At 47.9% G+C, this 27,601-nt stretch overlaps 2 protein-coding genes and 1 long non-coding RNA gene across 3 annotated transcripts; 1 reads left to right on the forward strand and 2 right to left on the reverse strand.

The window, feature by feature from the left end:
- Positions 1–377: 377 nt before the first annotated feature.
- Positions 378–12,218, reverse strand: LOC135805296 (N-terminal kinase-like protein). The gene is made up of 4 exons (XM_065319317.1): positions 11,821–12,218; positions 5,256–5,315; positions 4,464–4,544; positions 378–3,952 (listed from the first exon to the last, which is right to left on the reverse strand). The coding sequence occupies exons 1-4, from the start codon at positions 11,944–11,946 to the stop codon at positions 3,803–3,805; spliced, it is 417 nt and encodes a 138-aa protein (XP_065175389.1). The 5' UTR covers positions 11,947–12,218; the 3' UTR covers positions 378–3,802.
- Positions 12,219–13,175: 957 nt separating this feature from the next.
- On the forward strand, positions 13,176–17,213 carry LOC135805297 (uncharacterized). Its single transcript, XR_010551129.1, has 3 exons — positions 13,176–13,493; positions 13,678–13,959; positions 16,345–17,213. It is a non-coding gene; the product is annotated as an uncharacterized LOC135805297 (long non-coding RNA).
- Positions 17,214–22,638: 5,425 nt separating this feature from the next.
- Positions 22,639–26,811, reverse strand: LOC135806932 (uncharacterized). The gene has a single exon (XM_065321084.1). The coding sequence runs from the start codon at positions 26,809–26,811 to the stop codon at positions 22,639–22,641; it is 4,173 nt and encodes a 1,390-aa protein (XP_065177156.1).
- Between the last annotated feature and the right edge of the window lie 790 nt (positions 26,812–27,601).

Here is a 27,601-nt window from a genome sequence, read left to right on the forward strand (position 1 = left end):
CATCATACATACATGTACATGTAGACAGGTCCTATGCAGTACAACTAGCATTATGTAAAACAAGCGAGAAAATGACAAGTGCATGCAACTGAGTGCTGTCCGCACACACCCAGCAGGTCAAGGACCTCATTTGCTTGTACAACTCCTTGATACTAGCTTCTGCAAGCGCTAGCCAGCCACATGCAACCGGATACGACGAAGCATTTTGTACACATTTTAACCAGTTTGTACACAAAATCATGCACCGGTATGCGGATCGCGAGGTCCGGTTATGTTGTATGCATAACATATGCTGCACATCGGTAACCAGCGATTTTCTTCCGGATGGCGAGGGATCCGGATAAACGAGGACCGGATAAACGAGGTCTGACTGTAGCACGTCGAGGGTTGATGCGAGAAGAAATTTCAAATCCTTACCAGTACCACCGTACAAAAGGGATTTCCACGAGAGGTCCTGCCACATCACCGATGTCCACTCCAACCACTTGCCTTGCACCTGAAGAGTCTTCAGCCTCAAAATCTGCTCCTGCGCGTTGATCTCCTCAAATGTTTGAAGGAGATCCTTCCTCGGGGGTTTGGAATGCTGCTTCGGAGCAGGAGCACCCAACCCTGCACGATGACTTGAAGATGACGGTGGACGGAGAGTCCCTGAACCTACTGATGCCTCTGCACACTCCAGCTCTATTGTCGCCGCATATCGCTTTGTCAGCTTCGCATCCTTACTCCGACGCAGAGTGTACAGCGCCCTCATGCGCGCGTCCCCACTCGATCGAAGAATGTGCCATTTGATGGACTGGCACTTTTTCCACACCGTAGGAAGGTAGTGGAGGCGTAAGCCAAAGCGTTTGCGACTGCCAATAAAAAGAATGGCAGAGTTTGCGCATCGAGGTAGGCCTGACCATTTCTTCAGAAATGGTAAACACATAAAGTGCAGTTCACGTACAAAACCTTGTGTGAGTTCAAGAACCTGGAAAGACCAAGAAAGCTTGGGCACTACAAGATGGTGGTAAAGCCATAGCTTGTGGTGGTCTTGAAGCCAAGAGCCATCTACTTTTTGCATGAGAGATACAGTGAGTTGACGGATGTCTTCCCGCTGGGTCTGCTCAGAGCAATCAGCATGCAGCCTTCGCCCCAGGAACTTGAACTCTGCAGTGTCAATGAAAGCGATCTTCCTCCCTGACATTGTCAGGCAGGGATCGTAAGGTTTGTACCGGCCATCTACAAGCTTTGCTGCACTGCTTTTGCATTTGTGCGGCGCCGCCTGCATACATTGGGTCCACGAGAGAAAGTCCTCCGTGACCAAGTGACCGCAATGAGTTTTTGACAACCTGCACTAGATTTGCTATAGAGGCCTAAGTCATCAGCAAAAGCTGTTTGGGACACTTGCAAAGGGGCAGATTTAAAATCATAGGAGAGGCAACTTAATTCAGGGGCTGCAAGTGAGTCCAGCAGAAGCTGGAAACAAATATTGAAAAGGACCGGGGACAAGGGGCACCCCTGGAAAACACCAATGTTGTAATTAAAGGTGGGTGTGTGTGGTTGTACGACGAAAGCGCAAAGACTGTCGTAGTAGGAAAAAATTAATTTCCTGAATTGCAAAGGAAGGCTGTAGTGGGTTAGAGCATACTGTATCAGATTGTGGCGCACTGAACCAAATGCATTCTTCAAATCTATCCACGCAATGCAAATTTGGCGTTTTGCCGTCTTTGCATCACGCATCGCCTCATAACAAAGTGATGTATGCTCTAAGCACCCAGCCTTTGCAGGCATAAATCCTTTCTGGTTGTCACCATCGAAGAACTTATTGCCTAGCATATGTTTCAAGAGGCGCTTTGCAACTAAGGTGAAAAAGATCTTCCCGGACGTGTTCGCTAGAGCAATCGGTCGGAATTTCGAAGGATCATCAGACACCTCCCCCTTGGCCAGGAGTGTGATACACGCTACCTGCCACTGCCTTGGAATGATCTTGCTCTCCCAAACCCGCCCAAAGATGGTGAAAAGAATGGATTGAAGGGAGGGACAAAGCTTCCAAACTATGTAAGGTATCTTGTCAGGACCCGGTGCAGAGGTGTTGCGACACTTCTTCAAAACATTCTGAAATTCAGTCCATGTAGGGGTCCCCTCATCGACTGGGTGGGTGCAATCCCGGGGCTTCCCTGCACTGGGGCAGGATTCGTACGAAGTGGCACGATCCTGGTCTGCATATGTGTGTTGGAAGTACTCAAAGCAGGTAGTGTCAGAGAAAGTGGGTTTGACATGGTTGGTTGGTTGAAACAATTTCTTTCCGAAGGCATATGGGTCCTTGAGAAAGGCATCCTGGTCCCTCTTGTTCCGGGATCGATCGTCGTACATCTTTTGTTGTTTCAAAAGACGCTTGATTTGTTTTCCAATTGAAAAATACTCATTTCTGAGCGCTGCAGGTACTTCGTCCGGGTTTTTGATCTTACGAAATTGGCGCTTTAAATCACGCCTGTGAGCCCGGAGTTTTTCCACTGCACGGTTTTTATTTGCATTCTTGTGTTTTGGTGGAGGTGGTGGTGGTTTCTGGTCGAAAAACCAGTGAATGAAGTTCTCTAGTTTGTCCAGAGTCTCTTCGATGTTAGTGTTTTTGAGGTATGAGGTTGGGAAATGTTGAGTGAGATGGATCTTCAACTGAGCGTTTATTGTGTGCCATGCCTTGGTGTTTTTGGCTGACGGTAGCAGTAGGGACTGCCGGACTTCTACCTTGTCCATGTCCCGTTGATTCAGGACATGAAGTAAAGACTCATTATGACAGGGAGTGGATTCGTGCGGGATTGTTCGCAATTCATCTCCAGGAGTCATTGTCTGACCTACAGATGGGCTGAAGTGCATTGAATCAATCATGGAAGTCGTCCGACCATCCCCGCTACTGCCGTCTGCTTTGGCTGAGGTGGTTGAAAGTGATTTGTAGACCGGGCAGGTCTGTAGATGTCGTGGCAAGTTTTGTTTCCATTTGAGTTTTCTCAAACAGTGTGGACATGTTGTTTCCCGGTCTGATGGTGTGATGGTTGGTGTACTTGCCTCTAAAGTCATTGGAGTCTCGTGTGGTGGTGATGCAGAGACTGCTGACACAGCTCCAGCCTGCGATGCAGCCAATGTTTTGCATTTGTTAGTCCGCATATGTCGTGCAAGGTTATGTTCTTGTTTGATGGTGGTGTGACATTTCGGACATGTATGATGTTCACCTGTGTCATGCCGTGTACTGGAGTGCTTCCGCTGGCTTGAGGTCAAACCCAACGGATCGTCATATGGCGCAGCAGAATCGTCCAGGGACACAGAGTGTTCGTGTGGTGCGTGCGTAGTGTCTAGGGCTTCATCCTCCTCCCCCTTTCGGAGCCCATGGGTGGCATTTTTCCTATTTGAACTTGAAGCAATTTAAAAGACTCAGGAGAGAGCTAATCTCAAAAGCCTGTGAAAACGCCGAGGCGTAATTTTTTGGAACTGGAGTAAGTTACATTTATAAAGACAGGTAAGTCGTGAGAGACAAAGAGAGAGAGAGAGAGAGAGAGAGAGAGAGAGAGAGAGAGAGAGAGAGAGAGAGAGAGAGAGAGAGAGAGAGAGAGAGACAGAGACAGAGACAGAGAGAGAGACAGAGAGAGAGAGAGAGAGAGAGAGAGAGAGAGAGAGAGAGAGAGAGAGAGAGAGAGAGAGAGAGAGAGAGAGAGAGAGACAGACAGAGACAGAGAGAGACAGACAGAGAGAGAGAGACAGAGAGAGAGAAACAGACAGAGAGAGAGAGACAGAGAGAGAGAGAGACAGAGGAGAGAAACAGAGAGAAACTTTACGCATATCTGTGCCTTACAGCAATCTGGTGTATGCCCCAGGAGATCATAGAGCAGAGCTTGTTACTGCTGAGAGTTGCCTTCTGCTCCTCTAGATAATCGACCAGCGGTACCACTGCCTCTGTAGCTACACAGATCTTGGTGTCGAGCTGCACGGGCCAGGGAAAGCAAAGCATGACACTACTACTATTACTAGAGTAGGATAATAGGAGAGATTGCTACATAGCCACCCAGGAGTGAAGGTTCTAAAAGAGGAAAAAGGAAATTTTTTGATAGACTTCGCTTGTGCTGTGTCAACTGAAATCCCTCACTGTATGACACTATCATACACTGATGGTCTCTAGCAAGCAACCGGCAACAGAAAAATATCGGAAAAGTCAGCCCTCGACAGAGCACACGCACGCACGCATGAACGCACACACACATGCACACACACCCGCACACACACACACACACACACACACACACACACACACACACACGCACACACACACACACACACAACCATCAGGAGTCTGAACATGTGAGTGCATGTGTCCACCTGCCAGAGCTCACTCAGTGTTTCCTACAGCAAGGGATTGTTAAAACACTTCACATGTGCAGTGCATCATGGCCGGCCTGGTGGTTAACAAGCAGGCAACGATGCGTGCACATACTTACCTCAACACCGTCAATATATCGCAGGATGCATGGATGGCGTAGAGTTTTCAAACGGAAGAATGATGCTCTAGCCAGCTTGACCTGCAGATGAACAGATCAGAGTGAAAATCGGGATCTCATGAATGATCCTCGCAAGGTACTATTCACATCATACATTACTACTCTCAATTGTCTATTTGGCCATACACCATTCCTTTGCATTACTACCTGGTCATGCAATTGTCTATTCGGCCATACACCATTTCTTTGCATTACTACCTGGTCATGCATGCATACTGATTCATTCTTGTTCGTCAACTGGTGATTTGTTTGCCCTTCCAAGCCTTTGCCGCTCCGCGTATTGGTATCGTAAAATTCATTTGCCAAACATAAGCATTCGCTCCTACAAACAACACTGTTATAAATCTAAACAGAGAATTGACTAGCCGCATGTCATTACAAGTAGCTGTATGGAAGTCACTAGAGTAGCCTCAACCAAGCATCAACCTGGATGTCACCCGTGTTACACCAACCATTACCAAGCATATGCTCATTGGGATCGAGTGCTGTTGACTACACTCCGCCTGTATACCCATTGTGATGCCCCCCCCCCCCCCCCCTCTCCGTACAGGCGGAAACTGTATAGGCCAGATGTGCATGTTGGAAGCTGGCATGCACAGTCATGTACATCAATAATATCATCCCAAACCTGTGGCAAACGCAATAGGGATTCTGCACAACAACAGTCTCCGAATCCCCCTGCTTTGTTCATTACATGTCAAAGGATGGCTTGATTGTGACACATGCACCAACCTGATCTTCAGTGGCACCCGTCTTGTCGAAGATGAAAATTGAAACCTCTGTGCCATCAGCCTAGCATGGAAACAACAGTTGCACACATGCATTTTTTAGACCACAGAGCTCAGCTACAAAATATATTGCAAGCAGGACTGTCGGGCGCCGAAGAACGGAGCGCCGAAGAACGGCCAGGCTAGAATTTCACCAATTTTTAAGAACGATCTACTGGCTGGATTTTTGCAGATAAGAACGGAAACTACAATGTTGTATACTCAGGAGTAGCTCTGCAAAGGTTTGGATGATATATTTCCGTAGTTTCACGGTAAGCCAAAAAACATGTGAACTTGCAGCTAGCAAGGTGTGCATGTGCGTTACCATACAACAGTCCTGTACAGTCCACATGTAAACTAACTACAATACTGTAGTGTCCGCCGTACATGCAATGACATACGTACACAATTAATGTATGACTGTACCATGGAATATGAACGAAACGGCTGTGTTCGCGAAAAATAAGAATGGGCTATTTTGTAGGCTAGAACCCTGATCCCCCCGGCCCATAACACGGGAATTTCGTATCTTCTTCCTGTTGGTGCATGGAAGAAGAGGGTATTCGCTGTCATCATGCTTTCTTGCCGTGTTGATGGCTCCAATAATCATACCTCCTGTGATAAGCCTGCCCCGGTTTCCGAAAGATGACAGCTTGGCAGAGCCATGGGTAGCCGCTATGAAGAGAGATAATTTGCCTGATAGTTTCCGTAGTAAATCGTTTGTGTGCTCAAGCCATTTCGCGGAGGAGGCTTTTCAGGAAGACTTCAGGGCTCGTATTTTCGGCACTCCTTCAAGGCGGATGCTGGTGACTAGAGCTGTGCCGTGTGTATTTCTGCACGCGGAACCTCCTGCGAAGCGTCAGCCGAACATGCTGCAAGCTGCAAGGGACTCGAAAGCAGAGGTGACCGCAATATTTCAAGGGCCGCTACATGTAGTTCTATTGTTTCCCAGAGTTATTTCTCTATGCAATGGCGCGATCGGTGAGTCTGTTTACGATTGCTGTTTTCTATGGTTTCCAGGAAGAGGAGCAAGAGCGGCTGTACCATCGCTACCTGGGGTTACGACCACCGCTGCCACCCACATCACCTGTACCGGTACTGTCGGAATTGCCACCAGTTGTAGAAGACTTGACAGAATTGATCAGTGAGCCAGATGCGCTCGTGTCCGTTGGTGTCCAGACGGACCCACCGCATTCCAAGTGGGAAGGTTACCAGAACGTTTGCTTGAAGTGTGCCTCTAGTATGGCGAGAGAATTTGTGAGTGTGGGTTCCCAGGACAAGCTGGAGGACATCCAGACGGACATCGAGCCACAGCCAGTGGAAAAGTAAGCTGTGGAAATCGTCGATGTGCAAGCTGAGCCTGCGTGGAATTTACAGTAAGACAGTGTACCAATTATTTTTCATATCCTTGATATCAGCACACCGTGCAGTTGTTGAATCTTTCCTCTCACTTTTCTTCGTCATGGCTGATGTTGAGGATGTGGTTGTGGTCAGTACGCCCAAGATAACCCCAACAAAGAATACTGTTCGTTTTTCACTTAGAGATGACATAGCTCTGCTCGCAGAGGACAGGTACGAGAGCCATGAGGACATGTACTTGATTGACAAACACAGAGGGACAACGAGAATCCAAAGCTGCTACAAGAACATGCAAGAACCATTGACCAAAACAACTAATTTACTTTTGTCGTGGTGTCGATTTCGAATCTGTTTTCAAACTTTCAAAACTTTCCCGCTCACATAAATGCCGTTTCCATCGAAACGACTGCAAAGATTTCACAAGTTTTCATTACGTGTGACTAAACAGCATATTGCAACGTGGGTGCCCTTTATCCACTTTACGTGTATCACCCAACGTGGGTGCCCTTCATCCACTTTACGTGTATCACCCACGTACGCGTTTCCGTTACGTGGGAACTAAACCTCCCTAATATGTACGTGTGAACATGCAGCATGTACTGTAATTTCATAAATTTCCGGCGTACTTTTATTTCCGGTACTTTCGGTGCATCTGTTTCATACCTAAAATTTCAATCCACCAAAAAAAACACTAACACACATAATCCAATAGGGAACTGCTTCTCTGTACCTAAAATTTCTGTTCACCTAAGCTGGACTTTTGCCCCACATACCGAAAATATTGAGCACCGAAAATTTCTGAAATTAGAGTACTCGTGGTGCCATTCACCACACATGTAAGTCATCGGCGGATAATGCCGGCACACTTTTCAGACACCCCCAGTAATCGTCATAGTAATGGTTCAGGTGCTCATGCATGTCGGTTTTGGACAATAATAATTAGTACTACTACAAATAATAATAAAATCGTGGGACGGCAAAGTCCAACTCTCCCGTCCCTGTCAGATATGAGTGCTGTGGATAAAATCCGGAGTACGTTAAAAGTATAAACCAGAGTGTGCAACTCCGCAGCTGGTCTGGTCAATGCCATAATTTTTTTGTTGACATCAACTGTTTCTGAATGCACAACACGTGTCGTAGAATGCGCAACGCATGTCATAGAAAGCAACATTCATAACGAGTTTGTTTGCTGTTAAAAAAAAAGAAATAACTTTTTCCCCAGCTTTTTTTCGCATAGTGTGAGTTTAGCCGACGCGAAACCCGGCCAAGTTCACATGGCCATAAACCAACAAAAATTCTGCTGCAGACCAAACCAAGCGGAGTTGCACACTCTGGTTTACGAACTCTTGATAATAGGGAGGTTTCGCTCTACGAAATTACGTATGAAAATAACGTAGGAACTGCACGTAATTTTCATACGTAAAAATCAGAGCTGTTGGGTTTCACTCTACGTGATTTCTCCACGACTGCTCAACATGCCTTGTTGCTTTGGAGACGCGTTGGATGCATGCGCCCACTGCATGCACCCACTGCATGCACCATGAACCGAAACCGCGTTTTCCATTCAATTCTGCACGTGGTGTACGGCGTGTGCACCTTGTGTTTCGCACGGCTTGAATGTTGCCATGGATAAATCCGGAAAATGCGAAAAAATATTTCAAAAAGTCCTACGGAGGACCCAACGTAGGAAAGAGCTTTCCTACGGAAATGCGTAGAGAGATTTACGTATGAAAGTTGCCCTCGCTCCCCGGCGCGTACGACATACGGATTTTCATACGTAATTACGTAGAGCGAAACCTCCCTAATACACATACGACCACACGACCAGAGAAAACAATAGAACGTTTCTCTGGTCCTGCAGGTGATGTATAATCATGAGTGAATATTCGGATATACATGTACTTCTAAGTAACAGTTAGTTCCAACTACTGGGTATCGTTGTGTTGCATTGTTAGAGTGGCTGATAAGACTGTCACCAGTGTCATGTTGATGAAGGACAGGAGAGCAATAACTAATTTTCTGTCCTGCTACGCCGGTCATACAAATATTGGAACTTTTGCGAGTCACCATTCATTTTCTGGCAAGTAATAATAATGAATTCCTCTGAACACTTTAGGCCACATCAAGTTAATTCTATGTTTCGCGTCGGACATTTCCTGGGAAAGGCACGCGGGCGAGCGAAAAAAACAACAAAAAAAACCCACAAAACTCCATTCTACGTGTACTGAGCCATGTTGCACACAGAATAGCACTACTAAACTATCACTTATGTGCAAAACGACAACAAGTCGGCACAGGACAGCTGGCAGACTGGGCAGGAGCGATACCGCAACAGATTTCATGGATGGCTCCTTCTGCACTTTGACATGAGTTAAGTGGAATTCCTATCCATCACGATCCTGGAAAATCTCGGAGTCCTTGACACCTGGAATCTCCGCTCGCTTGGCTAGCAGGCCCTCCCCCATGGCTTGGAAAGAAACTTTCATTGCTCGCACTTTCTACGTACATGGTACATGGTGCATGTATATGCAAGCCTTGCCTGATAGGTAACATGTTTTCACGATGACAGCGCGAACAAGGTGAGGACGCACTGTAGTCAGGAGCACTGTTTCCCGTACAGTGCGTCCTCGCCTTGTTCACGCAGTCATCGTGAAAACACGTATGTACAATATATCCACAGAAGCCTTGCTTGGTAGTTTAACATGTTTTTCAATTGTGGGACTCTGCCAACCGGATAGTGGTTGTAGTCAGGAGCACTACGCGTCCTCGCCTTGTTAATGTAACATGCTGTCAAAATCGAAAAACATGACTGTACCATTTCAGACATCGCAAGGAATACAAGATTATCGAGAAGCTGATAACCTCTGATCTGCAATTCTGGCTACAGAATGTTCGCCAGAAAAGCCATCGATTGACTCGTCTCAGTGTTTTTCTTCCGTTCAACGATTCGAAAGGGTACGCGCGTGGAGACGCGAAAGATAGAAATAACTTGGTGTGGCCTTAGGGCCGGGTTCCACTGCGGCTCCGCTGCTCGTCTTTCGCGGCTTGAAACGTCATCATTACCATAGTGACCGTGGCTCAAGCTGGAGCAGCGAGGCCGCGGCTCACCGCGAGCTTTCGCTACGATTCTTGACCAAAAACTGCGAGCCGCGGTCGCGGCTCGACCTGTTTCCCGTACTTTGCATTGTTTTGTACGCCAGAATTTTAAAATTCAAAATTTAATTCGTTGCGCAGGCCAGAACATGAGGATTTTTTTGATTTCGCGTGCGCGCGCGCAGGCAGGTGAAACGTCATCAAAAAGTGTGGACCACGACCGCGGTACCGCGAATGGCGAGTGTCAGTGGAACCGCGCTGCTCCGCTGCACGCAGCCAAGTGCCGTGGAGCAGCGGAGCCGCAGTGGAACCCGGCCCTAAGGAACATCATGTCACCCGATACCAAGAGTACATAACCCCCAAGAGTGTGCAACTGCCTGCACAGCCACTATACAGTGCTCCGACGGCAGAAGTTCACATCGCGTGACATAGTTCAAAAGGTTACGCTGGCAAACAGTGCAAAGTGACCACAAGAGTTGAACCCAAAACAGGGGTAGCGTACAACCCTGCATCTATCATCCACAGGGTGCAAATAATGTGTACGGGTTCGGCACGTGATGTGAACTTCTGCCGTCACAGACCCCATAGCTGGAGTTGCACACACTTGGAGGTTATGTACTCTTGCCGATACCTACCAGCAAGAGTACATAACCCCCCAAGAGTGTGCAACTCGTCTATGGGTGCTGTCCCGACAGAATTTCAAGTTGACGTCATTTTTATGACGCAATGCGCACTGTACACGGATTATCAGACGAAATCCGGAACGTGTGGTGGACCGAAGCCCATCTGATCCTGTACAAATTATTGCAGAGAAAAAAGTGTGATGCGTTGACACCCGTGCACATGTTGTAAATCACTGGTGCAAGGGGCATTGCATCATAATGACGTCAACTTGAAATTCTGTCGGGACAGCAGGGTATGTGGGAGTTGCACACTCTTGGGGGGTTATGTACTCTTGCTACCAGACTTTGAGCCTCAACAATTCGACACCCGACCCAGCGCAATTGTTTTTTTGCCAATCTGCTTCTATTGTGGAAAGGAAGAGGACATATGGATACGAGTTAAGAGTAACTCTCCAGCACTGTAACTGGATACTATATACAGTCAGAAAGTGCAATAACTAGGCACAAAACTGACAAGAGTACCGAGACATTCGACGTCCTGACACCTAGCTTCAACACATCTACGCAGCGCTAACAGACAGCCTTCCAAGTTGGAAGGTTCAAGCCTTCCCTTCTTTGGTATTTCCATAACCTTGAACCTTCCAAGTTGGAAGGCTGTCGGTTAGCGCTGCGTAGATGTGTCGAAGCTAGGTGTCAGGACGTCGAATGTCTCAGTACTCTTGTCAGTTTTGTGCCTAGTTATTGCACTTTCTGACTGTATATAGTATCCAGTTACAGTGATGGAGAGTTACTCTTAACTCGTATCCATATGTCCTCTTCCTTTCCACATTTATTTATGGCTCAACATCCGAGTTTCAAATTGCTTCTATTGTGCTATGCTTTTATGACTACCCTTATTTGGTTAACTTTAAAAGAAAGGACCAAAATGTTACAATCATGGTATCCGTAGTTGGTGTCCAACACACACATGAAATAACAATCCCCTTTCTCAAGTTATTTCATAACTTAGAACCTTCCAAGTTGGAAGTCCGTTGGGTTGCGCATTCAAGACGCGATGGAGCTTATCATCAAGTCGTTGAATGTCAGTATCACATCAGTCAGTACTATGCTAGCTGTTGCACCTTCTGACTTCACAACATCTTGCTTATAACTGTTAGTGTTGGGCACAAACTATGGATAAACATGTAACATTTTTGGTCCTTTCTTTTAAATTTATTCCTTGGCTCTTCATCCAAGTCTTGCTCTTGCTTATTTGGTTATTTGATCCTATTATTTTGTTGTATCCCCCCCCCCCCCTCCCCGCAACTGTTCGGAGCCTCCTAAATGCTATTTCTTCTATTTTCGTATTTTACAGATTCTATTCTTGTTTGTGCATCATGTTATCATATTCATTGGCATGCTATGATGTACTAGCCTCTTTTCGGGATTCGGATTCTTAAAAAAAATGGACCATACCTGTTTTTGTCCGCCATGTAGTTTCCAGATGGATTTCTCGCTCAAGCTGGTTCTCTCCTCACCAATCTTGTATGGAAAGGATGCGTTTGCCGATTGCTGGCTAAGACTGCCCAGCCAGCCCCACATCGTGCTCAAATTATCCTACAGTACAACTTTACTACAAATGTCGCTTTTCTCCAAACAGTGGCACAATGCAAAAGGTGTCATCAATTTGTTCGTTTCTTATCTTGTCCAGACGTAGAAGGAGGGAAAAATCTGCACCAACAGCCTCATAAAACCCTCAAGAACCTGATCTGCAATACAGAACAAAGGCAACTCTCCATTTGATGAGACAACACTCAGTCAGCGATTTGAACGACACTCAGTACTCGTACTCTTGTCGTCTTGATCGACGTCGACTGCAGGATCATGGATACGAGTGAAATAGAGGAAATAATTAATTCCCGAAAGTGCAAAACGTTTGCCAGAGCAGAATGCATCTACGACTCGTACTCGTACTGTGGAATCGATCATGTCAGCGAAAGGCTAAAGGGACAAGCCCAACTATTTTTGCGGATTTTCTGTCATAAAAAATAAACGTCACAGGCTGCTCTTCGTAGGTGTCCGCCAGGGAGTCGTATCTCTTAGCCTGTCAAACCCTATATATAGGGTTTTCAGCCGCGCGTTCTATCTTGAGCTCTCTTGAGAGCCCACTTGGCTGCTATGGCAACTAGACGCCTGGGCCTACATACGTAGAATGTACGTACGGTTCTCTTGCTGAAGACCGTGATCATTTTGTTGCTGTTTTCTTCGAGTACGGTTAGTTTTAGTGCAGCGCTGTCGTAACATTTTCTAGACCCTATATCTAGGGTTTGATTTTTCACGATGGAGGAAGAGCAATGAGAATGTTCCTGGCGACCTGGTGTCGACTCAGGATGATGATGTCGATGTTCCAGCAGCGTCGGATGCTCCTGAAGAAGAAGGCGAAGCATCAACAGCGGCTGTCGCAGCTGCCGCTCCCGCCATTGCCGTTTCTGCATCAGCTGATCCACACGTGGGTCGGAAGCAGCAAATGCGGCGACACTACTCGCGCACGTCGTAGGAGCGCTCCTGCTAACATCAATGGCAATCCAGTGAAAATATCAAAAAGAAACCAAGTGAAACTGTGTGTATTGTGTGCCCAGTTGTGAGGACTGATCAAACCCTTTCTTTAGGGGTCCTAACCCTATATATAGGGTCTTTATGTGTAGCGTTATGTCAAACCCTATATATAGGGTTTCCTGGTGACAGGCTAAGAGATAGACCCGGGAGGCGACACGAGGCCTTCCGGGCCGACTATGATTGACTCGCGGCACTTTCTCCCACTTTTCCCCCAGATATCCCCGGTGCATGCCCTGAGTTATAAACCAACTACTCCGCGTACTTATGCCATGGGACTTTGGGAGTGCATGGGGAACGGACTCGTGCAGGATCGATAGGATCGTGGGAAATCGTAGCTCGAAAAGAAGAAGAAGAATGAACTACTTTTCCAAGTAATTAGTTGCATCTGATGATCGTGATTGAGGCAGAGAGTGCTGCTGATCGCGATCCAGATCCGGGTCAAGAATCACCTCCTGATCCTAAGGAAACCTCAGCTGACGTAGATCTACGTTCTCTTCGCGTGAACGCTCAGTCTGTATTGGCTTGGGCCACAGGTATGGTTTGAATTCTAATTTTCTATGTTATTATATTTTTCAATTTGTCTTGAAACTTTCAACCTTGCTACTTAGCGGCTTCTGATCTGGTGCGCGTACTGCATAAAAAGTTGCGAATAATCATGAATTGGAAGAAATACTTGTGGGTTGATAGAGTGCAGTACTTGTTCAATGGTTTCTACAGAGCGTTCCGAATCCCAGCCGCTAAAAACCCACAGAAGGCAAGAAGCTTGCGTTGCAAAGCTGCTGTCCCGCCTGACTGCGGAGAAAGAAGACTCGTTTATGGTTGTTCTACAGCCGCTGCTGACGTCCATCAGCTCTGTCCTGCTCCCAGCTGCAGATAGGCCTGGATTTCAATGAGTCGTGTCCCAACTCCGGTGTGAACGATTTCCCGACGTCAAGACGAAGTGGGGTCAAGTCATGGGTGTTGCAAGGAAGCTATCACAAGATGATCCGGTATTGAGCGGTAGGTTTTGTAAAGCTGCTCTAACATTTGGATCCTATAAATTATAACATTAAATTATTATTTGTATTCACGAAGCCATGCCCAAGACGTGCGACATAGCGTGCGTTCGTGTGTATGTGTGTGCGTGCGTGTGTATATTGTGTGCGTGTGTGCGCGCTTGTGTATGTCGTTAAATGCCGCCAGAGCACCCCTACCTCCGGAACCATTCGAGTAGATCCATTTGGGGAGGGGCGGATGGGCGAATCCTGCTTGCCGCATTCAGTACCAGGGCCTGCTGGAGAGCCGGGTCAGCCGGGTCACGCGCCCGGCTGGGGAACTGCACGACCTGGCTGAACAGATAACACCGGGTCCAGTCTGACCCGGTTGAAACATGTCTCAAACTGCCAATGGATTCCTAAAATACCGGTATTTTCCGACTCGCGGACCCCATCTGTTGCAAATCTAGCGCAACCGTACACACTAGTCTACAAGCAACAGACTCGGCTAGGGTCAACTGGGGTCGACTGGTTCCAGCGCGATCTGGCCAGCGGCGAGCAGGAAGTCAGGACATTCAAAGTCGATGGGGCAGTCATGCAGTCAAAAGCGTAACTTTGGCTATAGCTTTTGACAAAGTTGCAAGTTTTCATCCGACTGGTGATTTGGACGATGGAGCTCGCAGCGAAGAGAAAAAGAACTCACGCTTTCTAAGACTCTTGGAAGAAAGGTCGACCCTGGCTGGACTACGAGCATGCCAGTCTATCCATGTATTGTAATGTGCTTTGTGCAAGACGCATTTCCAAACTTTGGAAATCCACCGCCGCTCGTGTTTCGGGAACACGAGCGGCGGTGGATTTGCTCGCGATGCGTGGTTGAAAGGTAAGAACTCACTGCTTCGAATTATCGGCATGCTGCTCGGCTCCTGGGTGCTGCAGGCACCCCCTAGTGCTCTATTATGTGAACATGTTCGTCCTGCTACTAGCACTAATTAGAAACCAGAATTCCAATTTTTCAAATTGTTAAATCAGAATCCAATGGAACTGCTTTGCATTCTTCACGTAATGTCGTTTACCTTCTACATTTGCAGACTTTGATAGTTCGCCTTGTTGTTCTCTAAACGATTACCGGTAATAAATTCGCCTTTCTGTTTTACGTCGTTTTGAGCAGGCTTTTTGGTTGTTTTTCTGCCGGATGATCTGACCCGGCTGGCCTGCATGCACCAGGTACACTCTGACCGGGCTGTGTTGAATGTCTAGAGCAGGCCCTGAGTACTACATGAAAAAGTACTAACCCTAAGAAAACTGTGCGTGCGTCTCGTACACCCAACAAAAGTCAAGAGCTGGGAGTCGTACAAACCCATCAAAACCCTTGGGTGTGTGCGATCTCTGGTCAAGAGGGTGGGAACTGTTGCGTACATTTCCAACCAGGTCGTAGACGCGTCTGCAGTACAGTACGACCTCACACTTCACATAGTCATACGAGGATACAACTCTATTGATAGATAAGATAACGTGCTTGTAGATCTCTGCCATGCCAAAGTTGCATTCAGTAGAGGTAGTAGTCTCTGTCAAACGTGTTTGCCATTGGCTCACGGCACTTGTAGCAGCTGATCGGACGATGCAAATGGACTCCCAGTCCACATTAGCTGGTTCTTGATATGCCTTCGAAAATATACCATGGCACGCACTTTCCACTGTTGTTACATAGGGCCGGAAGTGTGTTGTCCTGAGCTTGCCACGATACTTTCCGATCTGTCCATCTCCTCTCTTTGTTAAGTTGAAATTATTTGAAGAGCTGATGGCTGGTAACTTGCTGGTCAGCTGGTAGGAATACGTTTGCAAGTGTTGCTGCTGATTTGTACGTTGAATTGCCGGAGTGACGTGGGCTTGAGTAGTCTTCCCCAGCAATGAACTGAAGAGTAGCATGCGTATTGAATTCTCTTGTTGCCGGTTCATCGGCCCCTCTCCATGACACCGGACTAGACTGAATTACTGGCGTCCCTTCATCGGCCTGCTTTTCGCCTCGAACTTCACGAGTCTTGAAATCTGGACCCAACATAATAAAAGTGGGACTCATTTGCGCAGGTCAGACGATAAATTGATGCAATAAGGGGTCATCGCGAAAGTGATTAGTCATCCCTGAAAAAAACATTCATTTCGTACTCGGACCTCCTCTCCACCCTCCAAAATGAATGGACGACGAAAATCGCATGCATGTACATGTGTATGCATAGCGTCAGTCGACTGAGATTTTAGCTCCCCCCCCCCTGGAACGATCTTCGTTTCAGGGACGACCAAAAACTTGTGTGACCACTGACTTTCTTTCTCTGTTATCAAGCAGTATGCATTATTTGTAACAGTAATTACTTGTCTGTGTCATGTGGATGCATTGTCTTATTTCCTTTTTCAGGCTACAGTACAACCAAGAGAACGAAATGTACGTCGCAATCAAGCTATGTCGTTGCCATCTTCTATGTGCCATGCGTTACCTGATGTGCCAGCCTGCTATGTCGGATACCGCTAACCATGCACCGACTAGGCGCCAGGCGCGAACTGATGGTGGTGGTGGTGGTGAGAAGGAGAGCTCTGTGCCAGAGTAACTTTGCAGTTTAGAGAGCGTGTCTGGGCAGGCGTGTATTTACCCCCATATTGCCAGGTGTGTATTTACCACCATATGAACCAACCATAAGTGCAGTTGCAGTGGAGTCTTCAACTTCATTCTCCCGAGTCAAGCTCCTTGTGAAGACATCTAAGAAGAAGATTGCCTGATGAGTCCAGCCGGGACGAAAGGTACGTCGCAATCAAGCTATGTTGTTGCTGTGTCATCTGCTATGCGCCATACGCTACCTGATGTACCAGCCTACTATGTCGGACACCACTCACCCTGCATCGACTAGGCGCCAGACGCGAGCTGATGATGGTGGTGGTGGCGGGAAGGAGAGCTCTGTGCCAGAATAACTTTTCAGTTTAGAAAGCGTGTGTAGGCAGGTGTGTATTTACCGCCGTATGAATCAACCACAGTACGATCAGCTGACGTTATAACTTATAAGGATGATCTCGTGCAGCGATATTATTTATATTTTTTAAGTCTTTTCTAAGGACTCTCCACTGCAGCGTTTTCTTTCCACTCGGTTCTCTTCTTTTCATCGCTCAGCTTGCACTTGCAATGCTTATACATACTGATCAATCCCGTTCAATTTTCCGTACATTTTTCTCAAAATCCATAGCGCGGACGAAGTAGTGATTTTCCGTACAAATATGGAAAATACGGAAGGTTGATAGCACTGTGTTGAGGCAGCTATTGTTGACTTTATTTGGAATTAATTCTGTCGTATTTGCACACATTCCTGAGTACATTGTATTACTACTAGCATCCAATGTGTGTTATCTGTGCGAGCTTCTAACCTTGTGAACATTCACCGAAGGTTCGGTTGGTGGCGCACAAGATCTTCCGGGATGGCTCTTGCGGGCTCTCAGCCCTGCGTTCACTGCATAAAACTTGGCAGAACAGTTCAAGTTTCAATTTAGGCCATTTCCTCACTCTGTGACTCCCAATATTTCACATGTGCAATGATTATAAGTATTGTAGATCACTGGGACAGCGCCACTTTGTTAGCCGATGTTAGTCCTGAAGAAAAATTGACTTCATTGCCCTAAAGGTGAGAAGAAATTGGGACTATTTGTGAAGGAAAACTTTGGAAAATGTAATTTCGAATAAAAGTCATTTCGTTTATCTGGATAGGTCCAATATTTCACAAATGTGCAATATAAGTATTGTAGATCACTGGGACAGGGCAACTTGGTCTGTCGAAGTTAGTCACGAGGAAAAAAATTACTTCATTGCCCTAAAGGTGAGAACAAATTGGGACTATTTGTGAAGGAAAACTTTGGAAAATGTAATTTCGAATATAAGTCATTTCGTTTATCTGGATAGGTCCAATATTTCACAAATGTGCAATATAAGTATTGTAGATCACTGGGACAGGGCAACTTGGTCGGTCGAAGTTAGTCAAGAGGAAAAAAATTACTTCATTGCCCTAAAGGTGAGAAAATATTGAGGCAATTTGTAAAGAAAGGATTACCTCATCTTAGGTGGTCAAAGTGCCTCAGAGTTCGAGTGGCAGTGCAAAGCCGGTGAGTAAGCCAGTGAACAAGACCCTTTATTAGTGAACTCCTCAGCGATGGCCACAGATGGCTGTATTTCGGCAATGGAGATCGAAAGTCTGACCACAATTGTTCAGCGAAAGGACGAAGACGACGCTATGTACGGATTTCCCGCGCGCTATGGCCTATAGGCTATGTACGGACTTGTCCCACACCGAGCAGGTCGTAATATTTTGAATCGTTGAGTCGATCATGGTTGTGCACAAGTGATGCGCGTGTCGCCTCCCGGGTCTATACGACTCCCTGGTGTCCGCGTCCCAGCGGTCCGGGCAAGCGACCGCACCTCAGTGGGACACTTGGCCGTGGCTTTTGTACTGCAATCTGTGGGAGAGCCTTTCCAGGGGTAGTACACACCTGGCCTGGGTACCAGGTATGGACGAATCCCTGGTACATGGTGTTGATCCTTTTTTGTTCCTTTCCTTTTTATTTGTTTTTGCTGAGAAAGAAACGTTGCTGTTTCTGTTCCCGCCAGCGCCTTTGCTCTAGTAAAACATTGCTGGCTGATAAATGGTCATTGCTCGTGATGCCAAAGGTGAAGGGAATCTGGGTTTCTTGCCATTTGCAACTCCCTGTCTCTGAAAATGTAGCTTGTACAGTAGCTCCGAGTATGTTAGTTTTTCGACGTGCCAGACCTATTGGTATGAGCTGCAGAGATGAGGAGCAACGAAGGCGTTGGATTAATGCGTTGGATTGATGCCAATAATGGTGTTTATGGCCGGACAACGCCAGCGGTTTTCACTTGTCAGGAGGACAGTCAAGTTGGAGCAGGCAGATGACGGATTATTAATTTTGGCGCATTTTTTTGCAGAGTGGGTGGCTTGCCGAAGAGAATCATCTCAGTACCTCATGGTTACTAGTATCTGACAAATGCCTCTTATTGCTAGTCTGCATTAGAGCATAGCAGAATTGGTCATGTCACAAGTACTAGTAGTGTCAAGACTTGATGTGCTACGATTGTACTCAGATCATGTGGCAACTTCACGGTAATTCGTCCTGCCACTTTACGCTCTCCCGGAATTCCCTGCAGAAGTCACGTGCCTGTGCAGGGGACAACGTGTTTGCATTGCTTACTGATGCAAGCGGATGGAGTGCAGAGCAGATAAGAAGACATAATCTGGCTATTCAAATAGCTTCGGCTGCTATTAATTGGCTGGACTCCTGGAAACGTGGGCAAGAATCTAAACCAGTCCACGGAAACGATGTGACGCCACACAGGAAGCTAAATGGCAAACCAATCAAGTTCTTTGGTAATGAAAACTTTCACCAACGTTGTCCGGTTTCATGCCTAGTGTCACTCACACAAGACCAATGGATGCCACATGTACCTAAAAGATACGCTGTTGATCAACCACAACTCCAATACCACTGAGCAGCGTCTTCTATACAGATCCAATTAGATATTGAAGTATATGAGTCGAAGTTGCTGGTATAGTCTCTCCTAATGACCGCGTATTTGGCATAATTTTCTCTATACTGCACTCTAGAGCTACTTACCTTTTCCGACATTGAACTCAGGCAGTGACCACTCGCCCACAGAATGAGCCAATTGACACAGACACCAAGTACCATGTGCATTCGTCGCAAGAGAGACACGCAAGTTTGCAAGTGCAGTGGATGTACACCCACTGATTTTCTCTTATGCCAACGATATCAGACATGACCTGAGTGAAACATATCAAGACTAGCACAGCATTACTGCCCAATTCCGTAATTATAATTATTGCGATGCCTTGTGAAAGGATTCTCAATGCACACCTGGTCTACGCCACACGGAATACATCGGATGATAATGACCAAGACAGCTGCCTATGTCTTTCTCTTTCTCTCTCTCTCTCTCTCTCTCTCTCTCTCTCTCTCTCTCTCTCTCTCTCTCTCTCTCTCTCTCTCTATCTTCATCTCTATCTATCTATCCAATCTGGGGACAGAACTGTTTCGTCCTTTGTGGACTCATTAGCACAGCACAGAGAAATGAGGCCGAACCTGATTGCAATGAAAAATAAATTCCAAAGCCATATTTAAACCAGGGCCGAATATACTGTGCCAAAAATATCTCTCTATCTATCTCTATCTCTTTATCTCCTTGAGGGCACACTGGGTCCCCTGTTTTCGCAATTCTCCACCTATCAACTCCCTTCTGTGTTTGTGTGTGTGTGTGCGTGCACGGGTGCAGGGTATATGCGCACATATCTTTCCTTCTCTTCCTGTCTTTACCTGGTTTGTGAATCGGCTTTTTAATCATTTTTTTTTCGGCTCACTGTTTTATGAGTTCACCTCATTATTGCACACAGGCAAGCAGTCAGGCAGCATTACAACAAATCAGCTTTGCTTCACTCCTGTACAGTAGTGTCTACTACACTCTGCTTTCGCCGCATTCGACAACTCTCAGCACTCTAGATCTGTGTGCATTATGCTGCTACCTACTTGTATTATACTACTTCAGTATTAGAAATCCAACGAACGAAATCTCTCGTATCTGTGTGTCTCCACATGTTTCTCTGTCTGTCTGTCTCTCTATTCTATTAATATATCTATCTGTCTGCCTCTCTCTCTCTCTCTGTGTCTATGTGTCTCTGTCTGTGTCTTGGTTTTTCTGTATGCCTGTCTTTGTCATTCTCTAGCTGTCTGCCTATCTCGTTCTGTCCGTGTGCCTGTCCCTATCTGTCTGTCTGTCCATCTGTCTGTCTGTCTGTCTTCCTTTCTGTTTCTCTGTCTCCATCTGTCTGTCTCTGTTTTTCTGTCTGCTTCTCTTCTTCAGTCTTTCTCTGTGTGTCTCTCTTTGTCCCTCACTCGGTCACTGTTCTCTGTCTCTTTCTTTCTCAGTTTTCTCTCTCTGTTTCTGTGTGTGTGTGCGTGTGCGCGTGTCTCTCTCTCTCTTCTCTTCTTCTCTCTCTCCCCCCCCCCCCCTCTCTCTCTCTCTCTCTCTGTGTTTCTCTGAATCTTCGTCACGGCCTTTCTGTCTGCCTATCTGTGTAACTCTCCAGCTGTCTCCCTGTCTTGGTCTGTCTCTGCTTGTCTCTCTATGTTTGTCTGTCTTCTTGGCCCTGTACTTATGTCGCTGTTTCTCCGTTTGCTTCTCTTCTGTCTCTCTCTCAGTCTCTGTGTCTTCTTCCTTCTCGATCTGCCTCTCCCTTTCTTAGTTTTTTTCTCACTGTCTCTCCCTAAGGACCCTCTGTCTCTGGCTCCCTGAGTCTTTGTGTCTGTCTCTCCTTTTGTCATTCATTATGTGCGTCCCTCTGTTTCTGTCTCGGTCTTTCTGTGTCTGATTGTCTGTATCTGTCTGTTTTCTCCTCAGTCTGTGCTTTGTCTCTTTCTCTCTGAGTCTGTGTCTCTGTCTGTCGCTCTTTATGCGCAGCATCCCTCCGTTTCTGTCTTTCTGTGTCTGTCTGTCTGTCTCTATCTCTCTACCAGCCGCTGTTCTACACATAATGAAATTGTGTGGCACCGCGCACGTGGCTATGCGTGGGACATTCACACGCACACACACATCCGTACGCTCGATCATACAAGTACATGTAGTAGTGAAGAATTCACCTCAGACACATTATTAAAACGTATCTCTCTTTCTCTCTCTCTCTCTCTCTCTCTCTCTCTCTCTCTCTCTCTCTCTCTCTCTCTCTCTCTCTCTCTATGCCTGCCACTGTGCTGCATATACAGTTAGTGAAATTGAATGGCACAGAACACGTACATGTACATGACTGTATATTTACGCACACGTGGGGCATTCACGGATGCACCCACACACACCATGTATACGCCCGTCGCAAGAGAAGCACCAAATCTGCAAATGCACACCCACACACACACACTTGTACGCTCGATCATACAAGTACACACACACACACACTCATACGCTCGATCATACAAGTACAATGTAGATTATGTAGTAGTGAAGAATTCACATCAGAGACATTAAAACGTCTCTCTCCCTCTCGCTCTCTCTCTCTATGCCTGCCACTGTGTGTTGGAGAACATGCACTCCACGCCGGCTTACGGCCAGTTCACTCACAACACCACAGAGCTTCCAAGGAAATTAGTTATTCTTCTAGATGGAAAATGAGAAACGTCTGTTATCACCACAAGTTGGAACTAACTCCACGCCAAGATCAAACGGAAGCTAAGCCAGAAAAAGAACCATGGCCAGCTTGCCAAAAGTAACGCGTAGCAAGCGTGCACGCAAGCACACTCCATACATAAGTCAGGATGCACACAAAAGCTACAAACTCGGAATAAGGGCAGCGCAGACCGCAACTAGAAGATTGACCGCTGACAGGTCAATCAGTGAATGGAAAAGCATGCACCACCGCGCAGACGCGCACTCACTAACCTACAATCAATACACGGAAAATGGCATCACGCCAAGCAGAGCATGCACAAGTAACAATACAGTTCCAGCCAGTGGCTGCCACGTTACCATAAACTACAACATCTCCCTCCCTGGTAACATCACCTTAAAAAGACAATAATAGGCAAGCACATCGAAAGAAGCAAAGAGAAACGAAAGGACATGAAAGTTCTGCGAACCATCACCAGCTACTAGTTCTCAGTCGTATCTCACTGGAGCCCTGATACCAGCTCTGTTCCGGAGCACATATCTTGGCTCTTCAGCTCTAGGCACACCTGCGACTAGCTCACCGGGCTCTAGCCGCATCGGGTAACCACCGTCATCCTCGCTCGCATCATCTGGCTGAGGCGGCTCAGGCAGGTCTACAGTAGGATTGGCTGCGGCACGCTTCAGCAGCTCTACGTTGACGATCTTCTCCACCCTGGGGTCTTCCACTTTCTGAACGACTACAGTCGACTCCGACAACACCTTCTTGACTCTCCAGCCAAGCTGAAACTTCGGGAGGCGTTTCTGCGCGCGGCTGGTCATCTTCATCATCACCACGTCACCAGGCCCGTAACAGCAACTTGCTTTGTCGGCGTCTTCTTGGGAATCAGCTGACGCCATTTCTTCATCGATCAAATCACGAATGGCAGCTGCTTGACGCTGCAGCTCAGCCGTCCATGCTGGCAAGGTGTACAGGGGCTGTTGGGCCTCTACAACAAGACCACGGGGCTGCCAACCAGTCATCGCTAGCTGAGGCGAAACTCCCGTTGCTCCATGCGGTCGGACGCGATAGAAGTACAGCAGCATTGACAGGTCGGTCTTCCAGTCGTTGGACTGCGAGTGTACTTTGCGAATCAGAGTCAACAGGGTCCGGTTGAATCTCTCCACGCTTCCTTGTGACTGAGGGTGTCGCACTGCACCGTGCTTGACTTCCACTCCAAACGCCAAGTACAAGGCGTCCATGACAGCATTGACGAACTCTGTTCCGTTGTCTGATCTGACCACCTCCGGCGGACCCCATCGGCAGCACACAGACACAAACGCCTCGGCAACTGACTTAGCGTCATGGTGCTTCAAAGGTATCACCTCCACATAGCGCGTGAACATATCCGTACACACCAAGACGCAATGGAACCCAGCTCGGCTCGGTCCTAGCTCCAAGGTATCAATCGCCACAACTTGCCATGGGCGCGCCGGCACTTCGGGACGTGTCGGCGAAGCATGACCACCAGCAGCAGGGTTTGCAGCGGCACAACTGTCGCAAAGACCGACGAACTCCTGGCACTTCCTTGCCATCCCAGGAAGGTAGCACTGCTGACGCATCATCTCATGGACCACCTCCCATGATCCGTGGCCAGTGTTCTCATGGGCGATTCGGAGGGCATCTTGCTCTAGCAAGCTCGGAATCACGGGCACCTCGCATGCTTCATTGGCAGGCGGCAACTTGATTGACCGATACAGCACGCCATCCCGCACTCTCAGCTGTGGTGCCACCTTCTGAAACTGCTTCGCCCTAACTGTCTGCATACCGTTGACATCCTCCACCGTCTGCTGGATGGCAGTATCTGCTCCCTGCTGGTCCCGGATGATGTCGAAGGCAAGTGGGGCAGAACTGTGGACACCTGCACACGCACTGCTCTGGGTCGCCGCCGCAACCACCGGTGACTCGGGCATCTTGAGCCAGGATGCCGGCACACGGGTCAGACGGTCAGCCAGGTTTTTCTGTGAAGGCACCCACTCGACAGATATCTTCAACTTGTAAACCTCGACCAAGTCGTCAATCAGCTGCAATCTACGCTCTACAAGAGCTCTGTAGAGGCCATTCACCTTCACTCGCTGGATGTTGCCCAAGAGAGACTTTAGCCATCCATGCACCGTCTTCGAATCGGTCATGACTCGAACGTTGGCCACTCTGTGATCCACGACAGCAGACAAGCCACGAAGGACGGCGTCTAACTCGGCAACGTTGATGTGCCGCTTGTCTGACTTAGGCCTGAGCCAACAGTGATCCTCAATCACGGAGCCATCTTCGCTGATGACAACACCTAGCGCCAGGTTGGATGCATCGCACCATAGGGACACGCCACCAGTCGACTTGACTGTCCACTTGCCGTTGACGGGATCCTCTCGTGAAACTTGATCCTCCACCGCACGACACAACTTCTCGAGCGCAGCTGAGACAGGCTTATCCCAAACCGCAGCATCTTCACAGCTCACTCGCTTGATGTAGCTACAGCACGGTCGCAGCCACGATGCAACAGGGTAATGACTCGTCAATCGACCGCACCAGGAGAACACTTCTCGCTTCGTCGGCTGCTCTGGCAACGTCAGATCCATGCCATCACGGCGACGCCACATCACGTCTTCACTCGACGTAGCAACCGATAGTTGCATGCCAAGCACCCTTGCGCCGGCAAGTACCTCTGGTGGCTTCGTCGGTAATCCGTACCGACTCAGCGCCGCAGTCACCTCCGGAAGTTGTTCGGACGGAGCAACGACATCGTCGACATAGTTGTCTGCATCAGGAAAGTCGCACAGCGCAAACTTCACGATGGCGTCCATGACTTTCGGAGCTATGCTGAGACCAAATGCCATTCGTTCCATGACATACGTGACTCCATTGAATACCACGGTCTGATACCGAACGAGGCTGGGGTCGACGTGAACTTGTAAAAACGCCTTCTTGATATCGACGACTACCTGGTCACCGCCACGGCGTCTCCACTCCCTGATCTTCTGGTCGCATGCAGGCGCGTCGCCTCCAGGATGGGAAAGAATCGCCTCATTCAAACGACGGTAGTCTAAGCAGGGACGTACAGGCGTAGACGCCTTGTGTCCTTGACACACAGCCATTAGAGGGAGGATCGCACCTGACTTGCCGTGTCGATCTGGATCATGGGGCACCATCCAACCATGGTCGATCCACGACTGCACCTCCTTCTGGTACTGTTGCTCCTGCTCTGCAGAGAGCTTCTTCCGTGAGTACTGTGTCACTCCGGAGCCAATGCTATCAGTCGGCTCTACACCACCTCCCCAGACCCAGGCGACGGTCCACGACTTTGCACTATTGTCCCAGCGCACCTTGAAGTCGGCTGAACTGAGGGTGACACCATCCGAATCTCGCTCAACAGAGATGTGCCTCGAGAGCTTCTGCTTCGGCGCTCGTTCAGCATGGCCAGCTGCGGCAGCCGCTACATCGGGCCCTTTTCCGAACCGAATAGCACTCGCCGAGCCATTCTGGTAGCGTATCTCAAGACCACCAGCCGCGCTGGCAACGTCATTGCCAAGAATCAGGTCAGCATCCACTCCCTCATGCTTTGAAACTACCAGGAAGTCCACGCACAGTTCCGGAAGCTGAACTATATCATCATGTTGCTGGACAGTCGCAGCAACAGATCCAACTGACTCCAGGGACGTGCCGTCGATGCCGACCACCCAGTCAGTTGTCGATTCCACCTGATCAGCCAGGCCCACGGCAGTTACTACACTCTCTTTCATCAGAGATCGCGTGCATCCAGTATCCACAACCGCTGCGACTGATATCCAAGAGTCATCATGGCCCTTAACACACACATCAACTTTCAGCAGCTTAGAGCTCTGCCCACCAGTTGATATTGGGATTCCGTCAGCATCAGTAGACACTCCAGCCTGACAATGCCCAGCACTCACAGCCACTGAAGCAGACTCAGTCTTGGCCTTTGGACAATTTCGCCTGATGTGGCCATACTCTTTGCAAGAGTAACACTGTGGCCCTCGTGACTTGCCAGTGGTGTGGCTGTTGCCCTTGGCCTTAGGGCAATTCCTTCTTACATGACCAGGCTCCTTACATGAATAGCACCTGACAGCTGCAGCCACGGACTTCCCTCCACTGACACTTATAGTATCATCGACGGACATAGCCCTGACACGTTTGATCATATCGGTAAGAGTCATGCTACCGCTAGAGCACTGGATTCTCACCTCTCTGGCGAAGTCTCTGGGCAAGCCCCCAACAAACTGTTCTAACAGCATCGGATCTTTGTCGTCCGCAATGTTGTGACCAGAGCTCTTCAACAGCCTCTTTAGCTCCGCCGCATACTCGTCTACTGACTCTGTGGATCCCATGGAACGCGCTTTGAACAAGCGGTAACACTCCGCAGCAGAAGGAGCAAAGGCTTCAGTCAACACCTTCTTCACCTCGTCAGGTTTCTCCTTGTCCGAGTCGGGCATGGCGTTGAATACAGTATACGCAGCCTTATCCAAGAGCAACGGCAAGTTTGCCATCTGCTCTTTGCCCGTATCCCACTTGTGGGATTTCGCCAGGATCATAAACTTTGACCAGAATACATCTAGGTCGTCACCTCGCCCTCGGTACGGACGCATAAATCCATCCAACTTCACAGACATTTTATTCTCATGAACAAACACTAAGACTTTCTATTTCCTTCCGACTCCACAAAAGTCCTACTCTGCAACACGTTGTCCCGGGTTTCGGCACCAAAAGCTGTTGGAGAACATGCACTCCACGCCGGCTTACGGCCAGTTCACTCACAACACCACAGAGCTTCCAAGGAAATTAGTTATTCTTCTAGATGGAAAATGAGAAACGTCTGTTATCACCACAAGTTGGAACTAACTCCACGCCAAGATCAAACGGAAGCTAAGCCAGAAAAAGAACCATGGCCAGCTTGCCAAAAGTAACGCGTAGCAAGCGTGCACGCAAGCACACTCCATACATAAGTCAGGATGCACACAAAAGCTACAAACTCGGAATAAGGGCAGCGCAGACCGCAACTAGAAGATTGACCGCTGACAGGTCAATCAGTGAATGGAAAAGCATGCACCACCGCGCAGACGCGCACTCACTAACCTACAATCAATACACGGAAAATGGCATCACGCCAAGCAGAGCATGCACAAGTAACAATACAGTTCCAGCCAGTGGCTGCCACGTTACCATAAACTACAACATGTGCTGCATAATATTATACAGATAGCGAAATTGGTGTGGCATATAACATATACATGACTGTATATTTACCCACGGGCCAAGCGTGGGACATTCACGGATGCACACACACACACACACACCACACCACACACATGGCCTGCAGCAAATAACATTTCATAGCTACAAGACCTTCAAAGAAAGTCATGGTGTCAAGAAGATAGACACGTACAAGGATAATTGTAAAGT

The sequence above is a fragment of the Sycon ciliatum genome, chromosome 1, assembly GCF_964019385.1.
Source record: "Sycon ciliatum chromosome 1, ocSycCili1.1, whole genome shotgun sequence".
Lineage (NCBI taxonomy): Eukaryota > Metazoa > Porifera > Calcarea > Leucosolenida > Sycettidae > Sycon > Sycon ciliatum.